The sequence below is a fragment of the Crinia signifera genome, chromosome 4 (assembly GCF_055691185.1).
Source record: "Crinia signifera chromosome 4, ASM5569118v1, whole genome shotgun sequence".
Taxonomy (NCBI): domain Eukaryota; kingdom Metazoa; phylum Chordata; class Amphibia; order Anura; family Myobatrachidae; genus Crinia; species Crinia signifera.
This window is the reverse complement of record NC_139220.1, coordinates 50,557,884-50,574,023: the sequence shown is the minus strand read 5'-3', so window position 1 is coordinate 50,574,023 and position 16,140 is coordinate 50,557,884. Positions and strand designations below refer to the sequence as shown.

The 16,140-nt window shown below is 44.2% G+C and overlaps 1 protein-coding gene across 1 annotated transcript in view; it reads right to left on the bottom strand.

The window, feature by feature from the left end:
- Positions 1-12,118, bottom strand: part of NMUR2 (neuromedin U receptor 2) — a 42,456-nt gene extending 30,338 nt beyond the window's left edge. Inside the window, exon 1 of the mRNA XM_083181742.1 lies at positions 10,617-12,118. Within this exon, the coding sequence (XP_083037868.1) occupies positions 10,617-11,342 (726 nt within the window). The 5' untranslated portion in view covers positions 11,343-12,118. The remainder of the gene's footprint in view (positions 1-10,616) is intronic.
- Between the last annotated feature and the right edge of the window lie 4,022 nt (positions 12,119-16,140).

Below are 16,140 nucleotides of genomic sequence, written 5' to 3'. Positions count from 1 at the left end.
TTTGCTTTTCTAAACCCCTTACGATACCTGATATGCCATTAAAATGTTAATCTTTACCCATGTACTAATACTATCTGTACTACCAGCGGGTATCTCTGTGATTAAGTGTTTTTACCTAGCCTAAACAATCAATTTTTTCTGATATTTAAGATGTGCTAGAAGTATAAACCTCTCACAGAATCTGGACATGTCATCAGCCCGGGCCTATTAAGGACCCTTACAAATCATATATTAACATTATATGATCACTTAATAACACCACTACCTGCCACTGTGTCGACAATACTATATGCTAAAATTGCCATTGTGTCGACAGAAAAATATACAGTAAATCTGAGTGGCCTTTTTCGTTTGCTTTCTTTGTTTCATTATTATTTATTTATTTATTTAACTCTTCATGGTAAATTGTGTAACACATGAAATTATAGAGTTATCAGTATTTTATAATAATTGGAAATAAAAGCTAAGTTTTATCGGTACTTATGTAGTAACTGGGCTGCCGATTTTGAAATCGGGTCCATCGCATCGCATCGCACCCGACCAAATCGCATGCGATGCGATGCGATGCGATGCGATGGACCCGATTTTTCCATAGGATTCAATGTTAAAATGGACTGAGTCCATTTTAACATGGAATTCAATGGGAAAAAGGGGTCCTTTTCATACCCCTACTATCCAAGTGGGCATGGAGTTGGATATAAACCTGTGGCGAGCGTAGCGAGCCACCGAGCCCGAAGCGTGGCGAGCGTAGCGAGCCCCGCGAGGGGACACAGAATACCGTCCCCTCGCGGGGCTCGCTTCGCTCGCCACGCTTCGGGCTCGGTGGCTCGCTACGCTCGCCACAGGTTTATATCCAACTCCATGCCCACTTGGATAGTAGGGGTATGAAAAGGACCCCTTTTTCCCATTGAATTTCATGTTAAAATGGACTCAGTCCATTTTAACATTGAATCCTATGGAAAAATCGGGTCATCGCATCGCATCGCATCGTATGCGATGCGATGCGATATCGCATCGCATCTGATTGTATGCCTTAACTTAAGGCATACAATCAAAAAATCGGCAGCCCAGATACTACATAAGTACCGTTTTATCTTACTCATTCAACATTATTCTTATTCTTTCAAAAGTGTGCCTCCAAAAAGGAATTCTTCTTTTGAACAGTGGCCCACTATCTATGGACCATTGTTTCTCTTTGTTTAAGTATATTAGTACTTAATTCCTGGGGGCACCTCCAACACATATAAAATGTTTTCGTGTATGTATACAAACATATTGTCTATTTAGTTGGTTCTATAAATTTACACGTAACTAGTTTATGTCCTGTGCAGGATACTACTCCTATTTTGCTACACACTACACATACTCCACCCATTTTGGTAATACTTACTCTGCAGAATCCAGGGGCAATGGCAGAAACGATGCAAAAATCACCAGAAAAGTGGTGCAGCAGCCATATTTTTTAGTGATCTGTGCATGTGCAGAAGGGTCTGAGCATTAGAGCGCTCAGACCATAATGCTTCCAGCAGAGAGGAGAGGACCCAGCCGAGGAGACTGCACACGGGCCTCTGGACTTAGGGGGTGATGGCGATAATACATTTATAAACATGTGCAGCCGCATGATGCGAGCAGGTGCGGTGAACTGTTCACACCTAGCAGTGTGGACGGGGCGGCATGGGGCAGCATCGAGGGGCTGCGATCATGGGGACACCCAGCGTTTCATGGGTGTCCCCATGAAATGCTGGGCATTCCCATGTAAATTTGCCCGTGATGCGGATGCGAGCAGCTGACGTCAGCAGATGTCCGTGCTGCCTGTCCGCTTCCTGTACAGGATTCCCAAACAGAGAGGTGTCTTACATCTGCGAGCGCCTGAAAAATCATTCGATGGTCAGATTTTGTCCCCGTAAACATATTCAGTGTACAGTTAGGTGGGCAGCGTGTCAACCAGAATGACCTCCTGAGTGTGGTCATTTATCAGCCAAGTACTGGTGGAGGATTTAAAAAAGTATTCTTATTATAATGGTTTCAATGAGCCCAAGAATAACCTGCACTGACTCATTGTAACCCTTCTATAAGGACACAGTGTTTATGTGGCAGATGGTGATACTTTTGCTAAAAGCTGATATTTTGTAGATGTGGGAAACAAATGGTTACAAATAGATTATGTAAGATGGGGTCATTAGAGGGAGAGGAGAAAATAATCAAGTATAGATCAGGTATACAGTATATAGACCATGTGACTGTGAATAAATGGTTAATTCTTAACAATGGGTTCACAGCTCTGGGAGCTGCCAGTGTTCCCATTAATGCTAGCTAAAATGACTGTTACACAATCAGCCATTCACCAAATGACCTCAGCTTATTAAGTCCAGTCTGGTCTAAAAGGCTTCTCTGGCTATCAGCAGTTTTTCTAAAAGCTGTTTCTGAATGACAGAGTGAAACACACGTTTATTTCAGGAAGCAGAACATTCTGCAAGCAGCTTATCAAAGTATAATTTGTATACGCAATGTCTCCACAGGGAACAAAATGTAGGGACATACAGTATAAACGAACACACATAAAATAGATTTACCTATGGAAAAGAGACAACATACACTGCATACACAATTGTCAATGAAGTCTATATTTTTTAAATGTTATTTTATTATAATACTTGCTGCTGCGCGAAGTATGATCTGTATTACACAGTAGTCATCTGACAGATCTTTATATTTTATTATAGTTTTAACAATCTATTGGAGCATTTTTATTCTACAGTATAGTGCACATCTGTTATTTTGATCTATATTGAATATTAATGCTTTTGAATTGGTCTGTTTTGGTTACAGTGGGTGACATTTAATAGGATGTGAATTTTTTTGAAATTTTTCGGCAAAAAACGGCAGAAATCGAGCGTTTTCCGGAAATCGCCAACTTAATGAGATGGAAAATGTGGTAAAAATCACACTTTTTGACGCGAATTCGCACATTTTGAAGTGGCGATTTTTCAATTTGCATCCAGATGTTTTCCCATTAAAAAGTATACAAATCGCAAATTTAATGGGATGCAAATTCTGGAAAACGATACAAAAAATCGCCACACAAACAGACCAGGTTGTGATGGGCGAATTTGACAGAACCATGCACAGACCAGTGTGATCTGTGCATGGTTCTGTCCAAAAAAAGTATAAAAAAAAACAAAAAAAAAACGCATGGGGCCCCCCTCCTGAGCATAACCAGCTCCGGGTCCAAATGAATTAGTGTAACCCTTGCTTTCACCAAACCAGCACCAGGCTTAAAGGTCGGTCCTGGTTCCCTAAATACGGGGGACAAAATTAGTAGGGGTCCCCCGTATTTCAAGAATCAGCACTGGGCCCAACCAGCCAGAAGGGAAATGCCACAGCAGGGGGGAGACTTTTTATACAAGTTCCCCCGGGCATAGCATTCACCCCCTGACCGGTCAGCATGGGGACCAATCAAGGGGTCCCCCTCCTCCAGAACTTACCCATGCTGAAGCCCAGGGCTGTCCCTGATGGCCCTGGGCTGTGGCCATCGGGCTGATAAATGTGTAAAATTAGATGTAACTATTGTGTATTGTTGTGGAACTACAAGTCCCAGAAAGCATGCACCACATGCAGGGACCTGGAGACCACAAGTTCCATCATGCGGGGGATTAAAGGGCCCGCTTGTACTTGTAGTTCCACTACAGTACAAATAGTGAAAACTACACAGACACATACGTACAGTAAAACTTTATTACACACATAGCCCATTCATCCAATACTCACCTACACTAGCTTGCCACGAAGCATCGGTCCCCTTCTCCAGTAGAATCCATTTGGGGTACCTGTTGAAAGAAAACATAATTACCAGCTGTCTTGTCAGCTTCTCCGGGTCTCTGCCATCGCTGTACACACACCGGGACTTGTGTTTACATCTGGGGCTCCACCCACAGACCAGGAGTTAGGCCTGCCCACCAGCCAATCATGATCGGGCAAATGGCTGGTGGGCGGGCCTTACTCCCAGTCCCAAATTTTGTCATAGTACTTAACACATTACAGTGGGAAGACATAATTAGCATACAGTCACTGCAGTAGTGTTATATCTATTTTGTAGCTGTATTTTTAAAGACAGGTGCATCCTATGTGCAGAACATGGGCCCTTATTCTGGTTGGTGCGGTAATATCCGCCTGCGTTCGTGCCGCCGATGTTTTGTGTCTGCGCATGTGCAGAGGCGTCTCTGCGCATGTGCGAGCGATGATCACATATGTAAGAGAACCGTTCTTAAAATCGTTAAAGACGTTGACCAGTAACCAGAAGGGAATCGGTAACATAAGAGGAACGCTTGACATATCTCTCACTGAGCAAGTAGCAAACGGCTATGGGACATTTGTTGGCAATTTGTATCTTTGGCATTCTGTTGACTGAGAGCTTCTTTCTCCAGATAAACTGTCAGGTGGAACATTTCATTATGTAGATAGTTGTAAGGAAAGTGCCATTACTTCTAATACTTCAGACATATTCTATTTCTGCTTATTTTTTATGATGCCAATTACAGATGCTGAGGTTCTGATGCAGCGAAGAACATGTGTATATTGTCTGAGCGTAACTTGTGTCTTATCTGACTGTACATGCGCTGAAGCAGAACACATACAGGTATAGATGACATGAAGTTGTACACATTCAACACTTGGTTGACATGTGAAGCTGCGAAATTTGCACCTATCTATACACTGGCCCTTATTCACATTGGTGCGTACGCATGCGAATTCTCACGTTTCACCCTGCAACCCCCATTGCGCATGTGCAGCAAGCGCACTGCGCATGTGCAATGTCATTAAAAAATACTCGCAAGCAAACTTTCGCGGAGATTTCTCAGTGCGAACGAGTGCATCGGTAGTAGGCATGCAGTGGGCGTTAGCATGGGCGCGACCATTATAATGAGCAAAAGTGGGCGTACACATGGGCGTACACATGGACGTTCACTATGAGTGGTGGGAGTGCTTTCGCATGAGTGCACGAGGGATTGTTCCCCTCCAACGCAAAACTTTTCGCCAGCTCAAAGCAGGTTTTTCGTTTCGCACACCTTGCTCCTTGTAATGTGCTCATTCGCACGGAGCAAACACACGCACAAAATGGCTAAATCAATGGGTAAATCAATGGCACCTGCACACTATTGACACCATTACATGGTTGATTTCATGAGACAATTACCTCAGCACAACTTCTGATTGCATACCACCAGCAATCAAGTGTTAGCAGATACAAACTTCTGTTGCTAAAGTTATTTTGACCAAACCAATGCGCTAAAACCAAACAAATCCCACCCTTATAAATTTGCCTTATGTAACATACCACCACTATTGTCATTTCTACTCTGCTATATTTAGCATGTTGCCCCTGTCAACATTAGTCGACATGTGTCACCTCACATGCAACATAGATATCAGATACTTCCTTTACAACTCAACACATGTGCATACTAGTATTTGGTTTGCTAACATTTGGGGAGTAGAGCATGTTCGTTAGCAGCTTGAGGTGAGTGTGCGTGCGCAAGTGTGTGGGCGCGTGCGACCAGTTACACGTACGCACAGCGATAGACCACCCCCTTCTTTGTATGGTTGCGTGCGAATGATTTCGCAAGCACTGTAGGCGTGCCTTCGCCCGATGCGTGCGTGTGGTTTTTTCCGTAAGAGTGCTTGCGAATGTGCATGCGAGCGCATGAAACTGAATGAGGGCCACTGCCCGCATGAACAGCTGCCCCTGCTCTCACACAGATATTCCCTGTACGCATGTGGATGGACGTTTAGCATACACATACATTCGCAGCCTCGCGTGCGGGGACAAAATCCTTTGATGTACGGGAAGAAGGTGGCAACTGACATCAGCTGCCTACCCCCCGTACCCGTGTCACCAGTGCATGTACATAGGAGTGTCCAGAATTTTCATGAGGATGCCCACGAAACGCTGGGAGTTCCCATGGGTGCGGCCTCACACCCCCTGCCCGCACTGCTAGGTACGAATGGGCCTGCGAATAAACAATTAGCCGCTCCCACTCACACCAAGCGGCTGCACATATGCAGAAAATGTGCAGTCACGAATCAGAATCACCCCTTGGTGTAGGTGTAACTGTGTTATAATGGAGTTATCTCATGCAGCCAAATATCAGTGAGGAGTATATACAGCTGTTACAGGTATATCTAGCAAGCGTGAACCGCCAGGGCCGTAACTACCGTAGGTGTATGCCAGCGGTGCCTTGCCCACAGCGTATCTGCACTGTAGGTGCACCACTGGCACCCACCTTGTCTGCTGCCTGCAGAGTGGGGAGATGCCCGACAGGACAGATGCTGTCTCCACTTCTGCTGCTGCCTGGCTGCTGTGGGGGAGAGAGGCCGGCACCGAGGAGCAAAGGAGCTACACTGGCTGCGGACAAGCACCGGCAGCCGGGCAGAAGATTTAAAAATCTCATTGAATCAATGGGTGCACGATGATTGGCCGAGAGAGAAGTCTGTCATGGCTGCCTGTCAGTGGTTTCCCCAATGGCATTTATCGGTAGACTGTGCATATGCATAGGTATCCTAGCAATGCTGTCTGGAATCAGTTACTAAAATATAATGCTATGGATTGTTTGTGGGAGGGGGGGCCCAAACTGGCATCTTGCTTAGGGTCCCATCAGGGGCGAATTTACTGGACAGGCCGCCCCTAGGCACAACATTTTTGGCCGCCCCCCTCCCCCCATTTTAACATATTCATTATTAAGTCCTAACTATGCAATTGCCAGTATACTGTAATAATAAAATATGCCTAGAGTAGAGCTAAAACCAGACCCTGCCTGATAATATACAAATAGAAACCTAAATCAGCGGCACTCGGAGACTGACTGACATGTTGGTAAAATAGTGTTGTATTAATTCAACATGGTGACAGCAGTCTCCAGGAGTCACCATGCTGAATTAAAACAACACTATTTTTACCATATACTTGATGTCATCACACACCCATTACATATTATACCGCATGCCATAATGCCCATTACACATTATGCCACACGCCATACCTATCACACCACATGTCGTAATTCCCATTACACGTTATACCAAACACCATAATGCCCATTACATGTTATACCAAACACTGTAATGCCCAATACACGCTATACCAAACCCCGTAATGCCCATTAACATTATACCAAACCCTGTAATGCCCATTACACGTTATGCCAAACCCTGTAATGCCCATTACACATTATACCAAACCCTGTAATGCCCATTACTCGTTATACCAAACCCTGTAATGCCCATTACTCGTTATACCAAACACTGTAATGCCCATTACACACTATACCATACACCGTAATGCCCATTACACACTATACCAAACACAGTACTGCCGATTACACATTATACCAAACACCGTAATGCCCATTACATGTTATACCAAAACCGTAATGCCCATTATATAATAACACATGCCATACTGCCTATTACATATTATGCCACATAAGTGCCACTTACTTGCATGCTCGTTGCTATGGGTTTCATGCTTGATTCCAGGGGTTTCATGCTTTGTCTGGGGTCTCTGTGACAGGTAGCCAGTGACACCTGTGTGGTGTCAGTGTCACTCAGCCTTCCCTGTGGAGAACAGGCCAAGTAGGAGGGACCTGATAGGGCAGCAGGGGCCAGGGGGGCAATTTCTCAGAGCCACAGGACTCAAGAGGGTGGGCCCACAATCACAGGGCTGGAGCTTGGCCGGGCTTTGCTAGGGCAGCCTGAGCCCTTGGCAGCAGCAGGGGCCAGGGACGCAAGGGCTCCTCACAGCCTATAAGTGCCACACGGTGACGGCAGCTGAGCCACAGGGTATGCTGGGCCCCACACACAGCATTGCACTGCACTAAGTGCACTTTTTGCCACAAATTATCAGTGGAACTTACAGTACATATACTGATGCTGCGGAGGCACTGGGCTGCAGAGGCACTGGGACTTGTCTGGACGGGTGGCGTTCAATAGTCAGGGAGCATCGGGCAGTCACACAGACTGACAGCCCGCAGCCCCATCACCCGATTCTCCGGCGGCAGCGGAACAGCACTGTGTGCAGCCCCAGCGTCCGTGATGTCCTCCTGCGCATGCACCGCCACCAGCCTGTGCTTAAAAGCACAGGCTGATTAACGGCTCCAGGGTGCGCGCACACAGCGTTCTTCTGCAGAGGCTGCGGGCTGCCGGTCTGTGTGACTGCCCGATGTTCCCTGACTATTAAACGCCACCCGTCCAGACTAGGCAGCCTGGCTGCCGCCCTTAATATGTGCCGCCCCTAGGCCCGTGCCTCAAGGGCCTAGCGGCAAATCCGGCACTGGGTCCCATGAGATCTTAATCCGCCTCTGGGGTGTATGAAGGTCAACCATCAAGAACATTTGCCCAATCTCTGAGAGACTTTGGTACAACAACAGATTGCAAATAAACCTTATGTTGCTAAGGGATGCAGTCAAAATCCCGACGGTTAAAAATCCGACAGGGTCAAAATGCCGAATGGGTCAAAATACCGTCAAAGACAAAATCCCGACAAGGGCAAAATCCCGACATTTAAAATCCCGACAAGGTCAAAATACCGACATATAGAATGTCCAGGAGAAGCAGTCAACACTTTCAGTTGACAGGTCGCGAGGTCGACATGGGTTTTTTTCACTGTTTTTTGACCCGACATGTGCCGACAGGCGGTATTTCATGCCCTACCATCCACTAGGGCGTGGTGGGAGAATAAAATAGAGTGCCGAGCGCAGCGAGGCACCGTGCCCGAAGCATTGTGAGCGAAGCGGTTCACTTCCAACTGTGTCCATGTCGACTGTGTCGACATTCGGGTAAAAAAAAACAGTGAAAAAACCCATGTCCACCTCGTGACCTGTCGACCGAAAGTCATGTTGACTTTTTCACCTGTACATTCTATATGTCGGTATCTTGACCTTGTCAGGGTTTTAAATGTTGGGATTTTGACCATGTCGGGATTTAAAATGTCGGGAGTTTGTCCTTGTTGGGATTTTGTCCTTGTCTGTAGTTTGACCCATTCGGGATTTTGACCGTCAGGATTTCATACTGAATCCGTTGCTAATGGCTATAAATAAAGAGAATATGTTCCTACTGTCTAGGACAATTTTACTATATTAGTTGATCAGAGGGAAAGATTAATAACACATATATAGTTTCTGACTTGGTGGTGTAACTGACCATAGCAGCTATTACATCATTCAATCTCCATTGTGTCTTATTAATTACTTAATGCTAGCCACTGCCTCCGCACACAAACAATGTTACATCACCAAAATCTCTCGTAGAAAAGTTCTTATCTATGGTTAGCAACAGAACATAGAATTAGTTTCGATGATATGATGATCACCCTAGCAACATACTGCTGAAAGGAATGATTTACTCTAATGTGTGATTTCCAACATCTACAAATATTTTCCATGGGCATTTACTGAATGTGACAACAGTGTACTTTATACCATTTGAATTCTCCTTTTCAAAAACTGTTAGCCTTAAAGTCTAGTGATTAAATAGATGGTAAGTATAGCATCTAAAATGCAATATATGGTTATTATGAAAAAAAAATGGACATTTCCAGAGACAAATCTTTAAACTCCAGGACTATGTTAATGATAAAACTACAAGTATATTGTGTCAAAATAAGCATAAATTATTATTATTATTTTTTTTTTTTCAAAAACTTAACAACGTTCATCAACTTGAATCAGTTTATTATTTACGTATAGATGGTTCAAACGATAATGTTCTAGCTACTAAATGGAAACAAACGATTGGTGGTTGGGTTGTATTGTGATGGTTTGTTTGTGTTCCCGACTCCTTGAGTCTGCAACTAATGGGATTTGTTTTATCTTGTAACCTTCAACAGTTGATTATAAAGCATTGGCTAAATAAATTCTATTAGACAACACATGGATTGTCCGCAGACTAAGGAAATGAACAGCAGGTACAGTACTTCAAGCAAAAAGGTGTTAGGATAAAAATAAAAGAACTTATTACCGCTCCCTAATCTTTTAGAAGATAAACATCTGTACAGACGGAGCAGATTGTCACAGCAATGCATGACTCAGTATTCAGTGGAAAATGCTGTAGGTGCTATCTTGTCATGCAGTAGATCTTTCATTAGCTGTGTATACTGTTCAATAGCTTGAGATACATTAGGTGAGTATTGTAGAACTCCTTATGGGAACCAGCCTGTTGTTTGCTGCAACAAACTTAAACCCAGATCCATTTCTGCTGCTCAGATTAACCCTATATTACAGTATTGATTCCTAGCCTTTAGCTATTTCTGGTGCTTGCAGCTGAGAATTTATTTCTGATTAAGACTAAACCACGGTTTAATACTGTTTTTTAATAGGCTGAATAGTGTTTGACAACTAGCTATGCATATTCTTAATACAAACATTACATGATTGGCTATCATCAATTTTGCTTCACAATCTATATACAATTACTGTAAATTATGCTTATATGACTTTTGAGCTTCTTGGTGTAAGTTTCACTATAACTTTACATGTATTACTTATGTGCTCTGTAAAGAGAAATGAATCTAAAGCAAACAACACTTTTATCTCAATAAATATGTGTGTACACATCCAACTTACTTTGATGCCCATCAGGCAGTAGAGGACACTTATAACTCCCATTGGAAGAATGTAGAAGAGAAGGGATGTGATCTGGATAATGCAGTTGTAAATCCACAGGGGTTGGACAACAGTGCAAGTGGCAGAGTTTGGAACAAGGCTTCCATTGGGGAAGTACTGGAGTTGGATACCATGTGTGCTGGTATTGGGAATGGAAAAAAGAATGGAGAAGATCCAAAGTGTGATGAGTATTCTCAGTGCCCTTTTTCGGGTGCTCTTGAGCTTGGCTTGAAAAGGATGGATGATGGCCACATACCTTTCGACACTGACAGTGGTCACACTGAGGATGGAGGCGAAGCAGACAGTCTCAAACAGAACAGTTTTGAAATAACAACCCCAAGCACCAAACAGGAAAGGGTAGTTGCTCCACATCTCATACACTTCCAGAGGCATCCCAAGAAGCAGGACCAGGAGATCAGACACAGCCAGGCTGAACAGGTAATAGTTTGTTGGGGTCCTCATGTTATGGTGCTTCAGTATCACCAGGCACACCAGCAGGTTTCCACTGACCCCCACTAAGAAAATAAATGCATAGACTAAAGTCATGGGCAGAGACAAACTACTGCGTTTTGGCCCACACAAATATGCTAAGTATTCTTCTGTGCTGTTTAAATATCTCAGCAAAGAGTGGTCCAAGGGAAGAACATGACCTGGCCAGGAGAAATTCATGTTCTGATGGTCTTCCATCCCACCAACGTGCTAAAAACAAAATCTGAATATATTTAATTTGTCTGTCGACAGAAACTAATGATGGTATAAATAAGTGCACACAACATTCGTGTTGCTAAGTAGATAACATTACATAACATAAAGTATATTAAAGAGAAACAAAAAAACAATACATTTTGACAGATGCTCAATAACACAAAAACAAACAAGAACAGAAACAAAAACACAACTGACTACAATATAAATATAACAAACTAGATTAGCCTCACAACAGAAAGAGCAAAGATAAATGACTAATCAAAAAAAAAAAAGCAGTAAAATAATACAAGAATATGGAAGGTGAAGTCAAACGGTAATGAAAAAAATAGGAATAATTATTCAAAAGATCCTTTCCCAGCACTTTCCAAAAGCCTTGAGTCTGTGCAGATGGGAAAATGCTGCTTAACTCTCAGTTTGTGCTGCTGTGATATTGTGCTGTGATATTGTGCACCAGTTGCCTTTCAAAAGATCTCTTTTTTTTTTCAGTCGAAATTCTCCTCCCCTTAAGGATGCTGATTGGGTGACTTGGATTATTCAATATTCTAACAATGACTTGGAGCAGGATTTAACACGGTTCTGAGCTTTAGAAAGATCACAGCGCATTCACTATCAGTGACAAAGTTCCAGTTACTGCCGTTTAATTGCACCAACAACTACAGGGTTAATTCCTACAGATGTAATCGCTTGTGTTTTGCACCAGTTACAGAATGTGAATGTGCTGCTTGTTCAATCATCAGGACAGAGGAACATAGCCGTGAAGACTGACCAGACTAAACTGACTACACAAATATGGTTCTGGCTTGTAAAAAAAATGAATTTCTTTAAAAAGAACATCTGTGCTCATGTAATATAGTATATAATAGGGAAAGGAACCATAAACTACACGATACCTGTGAGAGATTATTAAACCGAGCATATGACTTAAATATGATGAGTTTTATCACATTGATCCTTCTAGATCAGGGCTGGGCAACACCGGCCCTCCAGATGTTGATGAACTACACATCCCAGGATGCCTTGCATCAGTTTCAGCATGGCCACATAGCAAAACTAATGCAAAGCATCCTGGAATGTGTAGTTCACTAACATCTGGAGGGCCGGTGTTGCCCAGCCCTGTTCTAGATAGATTGCTTGGGAATAAAAAAATAATAATAAAAGCTTGATTTCCGATATTTAGCCTGGAGAATGTACTTTTCATTACAAACCTGTGATATATTGGGGTATATTCTATTGATGTTGAAACTGCCGTCTTACTGAAAAGACGGCAGGTTTAACATAAATAGGATGGAAGGGGTTCTGACCTATTCAGTGTTAGCTGGGTTTTTTTTCAGCATGACGGAATGTTCCGACCTGCCGAAAACCAGGTAGATTGACGGAATAGCCGCAAATCCGCCTGCATTTGACGGAAACACAGACAAAACTGAAAGGTTTTGGCCATGTTTCCAGCAATCTCAATCTGACATTCAAAGATGCCAGATTGAGGCAGGGAGGACGGTGCCGGGTGAAGAGCAGCAGCTTACAGGGTGCCGTCCTCCTGTCCGTCACCTCCCGCCATCTCCCTTACCCACCTGCAGCCTTCAGTACCCACCCGCCACACTCACCTGCCCCGCGCCGACCGGGTGAGCATCAATGCAGCGGCCAAATCCGAAATACGGATTTGGCCGCTGCATTGAATATTGGATGACGGATCCAATCTGACAAAAGAATTTTGGAATGGATCTGGCATCCATTGAATATATCCCATTGTGCTATATATTACAATCTTAAAATCTAGTTTACTTAACATTGAAAAGGAACTAGTACCATCGCATTGAACGCAAATTGCATGCAATGCGATCTCACTACGCAGAATAGGGTACAAAGCTATTTGCTTAGTGGGCGCCCTCAAAATACACAAGTACTGATGGGCAAAATGGTTCTTATCTGCCGTCAAACTCTATATTTCTGTGATCCCATTCGCAGATTGAGTGAGAGGAAGTGGCTGTTTGGAGGTGGTCATGGGGAGTTTAAGTGGAGTGGTTGGGAGAATGCAGATGTTCCATGGCTGTTTTGGGGATGTGTATCTTTTACTGATGCGGCCAGTCTACATACTCATAGACCAGCCCTTACTTTTGATGTTTTCCATAATTGCATATACTGTAGTCAGCTAATGTGGACACAATTGTGAGTTTACAATGGCTCCCGTGGGCGTATCTTTGCATTCCTGGGCAGCTTCACTTGCAAATATTAGCAGCTCCACAGCCTAGAGACTCAAAACTGCTATTGTACAGTATTTGTCAGGATCCTGAATGGTGAGTATGCGGTGCTACAGTAGCTAGCAAGCGTCCCAGTATTTGGGGGGATCGGTTTATGCAACCCTGGGGGTTGCATAAACTGAGAGAATAGGAAGGTTAGGCTGAGGGAATAGGAAGGTTAGGCTGAGGGAATAGGAAGGTTAGGCTGAGGAAATAGGAAGGTTAGGCTGAGGGAATAGGAAGGTTAGGCTGAGGGAATAGGAAGGTTAGGCTGTGGGGAGTTAGGTTTAGGCACATACAAGAGGGGTAGGTTTAGGTGGTGGGGTGCAAGGATTAGGCACTAGTGGGTAGGGTTAGGGTCAGTCTATGTGGGAGGTTAGGGCTAGGCTGCAAGTTGTGCGGGTCAGGTGTAGGCGGTGGGGTTTTGGGTTAGGCACTAGTGGGTAGGGCTAGTGCCAGGCTGCAGGGGGTAAGTTAGTCAGTCTTTATAAAGGAGGGTTAGGGTGTCATTGGATCCTCTCTTGGGATTCTGGGTCGGTGTTATGACCTCTGGCATCCTGATCACTGGAATGATGTATGTATTCCAAGTATACAGTATGCTGAAATTTAGAAAAGTAATACTAGTAAAAAACAAAATCTGCCCCAAGATGTACTAATTACACATATTCCTGAAGTAACACTACAAGTACCAGCACATGCAGCTCACACAGTATGCTGGGACTTCTATTTTCATTAATGCTGGACAGATGCAGGTGTATATATACAGGACACTCTCCAGACATGTAGACGTCAACCTACTTACCTCTGCGATTCAGCTCCAGGGACAGCCATGGATCTCTGTCAGGCCAGCCTCAACTCTGAGCCCTAGCCGCTGGGCATTGCAACCCGAAGATCCTCACATCATGCAGCTCCCAGCTCAGGTCGGCTCCTTGTCTTATCTGGGAGGCAGAGCTATGCCTGGCTGGGAGGCAGAGCTTCCCTGTGACTGGCTGAGGGAGGGGGGGGGGGAGGGTGACTGCAGAGGGCTGGTAAGTCACACTGCCACCATGAAAGAGACATCCTTCATTCTTGTGATAAGCTAACTCAGCATCCTCCCCCTAGTGACCAGCGCTCAAAGGCAGCTGCCTAAAGGTAACTCCGGCCCTGGTCACCACCCATTGCAGGCTCAGAGTAGCCTGATAGAGCCTGGAGATGACAGCACACACTCTCCCCACTCTTCACTGACACTTCCAGCATTATTTCAGTTACGCCTAGCATTTTCCTTATACTGCAGTTCCCACCCCCTAGATGCCATCTTGCTGTCAATCACCTTGCAAACAGCTAGCGAAGAAAAAAAGTAGCAGACTTTCATCGCAGCATGGCATTGCCCACGTGCAGTGTATTGATAATCATCCGCTGTGTGAATTTGCAGCCGAGCAATCAGGTCTGAATTACCCCCAGAGGAGGATTGCGCCGAGGGCATTTTCAGGTGAGCGTATGCAAAGATTTAGCTGATTTCTGATGGAACTTTTGCATTAAAGATAGGACTGGGTCAAACATTGATAGAAACTAGGGCTACTTTCAGAGATGAATATATAGGGGCTGGATACATCTCTGAAAACAGGTGCACATTTATTTTCAGGTACACAATGCGCTGCAGATGAGGCTGTCTGCGACACAACTATGAATCAGCCTCTTGGACTTGTTAACATGGATGCCTTCCACCTTTCGGACTTGAGGAGCCTGCACATTGCAAGTGTCTCCCTGATGTCACATCCAGATAATAGATAACTAAAAAATTCTGTTTTTCAACATTTGCTGCTACTTTGTCGCATTGTTGCACTGTGGCCTACTAGTGTTATTTTTCAATATTAAATGACTGTAAGATGTGGCAACTTATCCTTAAGAGCTGTGGAAGATATTCATATAGAAACAAACAAACAAAAGTTCACCACAAATTGCCCCCACTTGCGCCCTGACCTGCCCCCGGTCTGTCTGACCTGCCCACTGTATATATCTGCTGTTCTTTTCCCTTATCCCCCTTGCTCAATCATGGGGACAAAGGAAGCCACAAGATGGCGACCAGCGGCAGATAAGGGGGAGGGCAACAAGGGGGGACACAAGCCAGCAGTGGGAAGGGACGGGGTGGGAGGCTAAACCCCGTCCCCCATTTTGCCACCTCTGGGGCTCTGCTGTCCAGTATGGCAGCCGTACCTTATCAGGAGGGGAGGGGGAGGTGAGGAGTAGTTAAGAGGGCACAGGAGTCGTGGCAGGGCATACTCACCAGAAGAAGTCCCACCCAACCATCCCTAGGAGGAAGCGAGCACGGAAGGGCAGGTTAAGGTAAAAACACAATGGTCGAATGGGAAGATTTCTTGTTTTTGTGTAACAATTGGTGCTTATATAGGCAATAGGCCATGTTTAAAGTGGAAAAGCTTTGTTTAAAAAATAAAAAAAATACAATAAAAAAATAAAAATAAATGTTATAGTTGCAATCAAATATATGAACTTTTGAAATGTTTACAGGTGACAGCGTATGCAGTATATATTGTTATTATATGCAA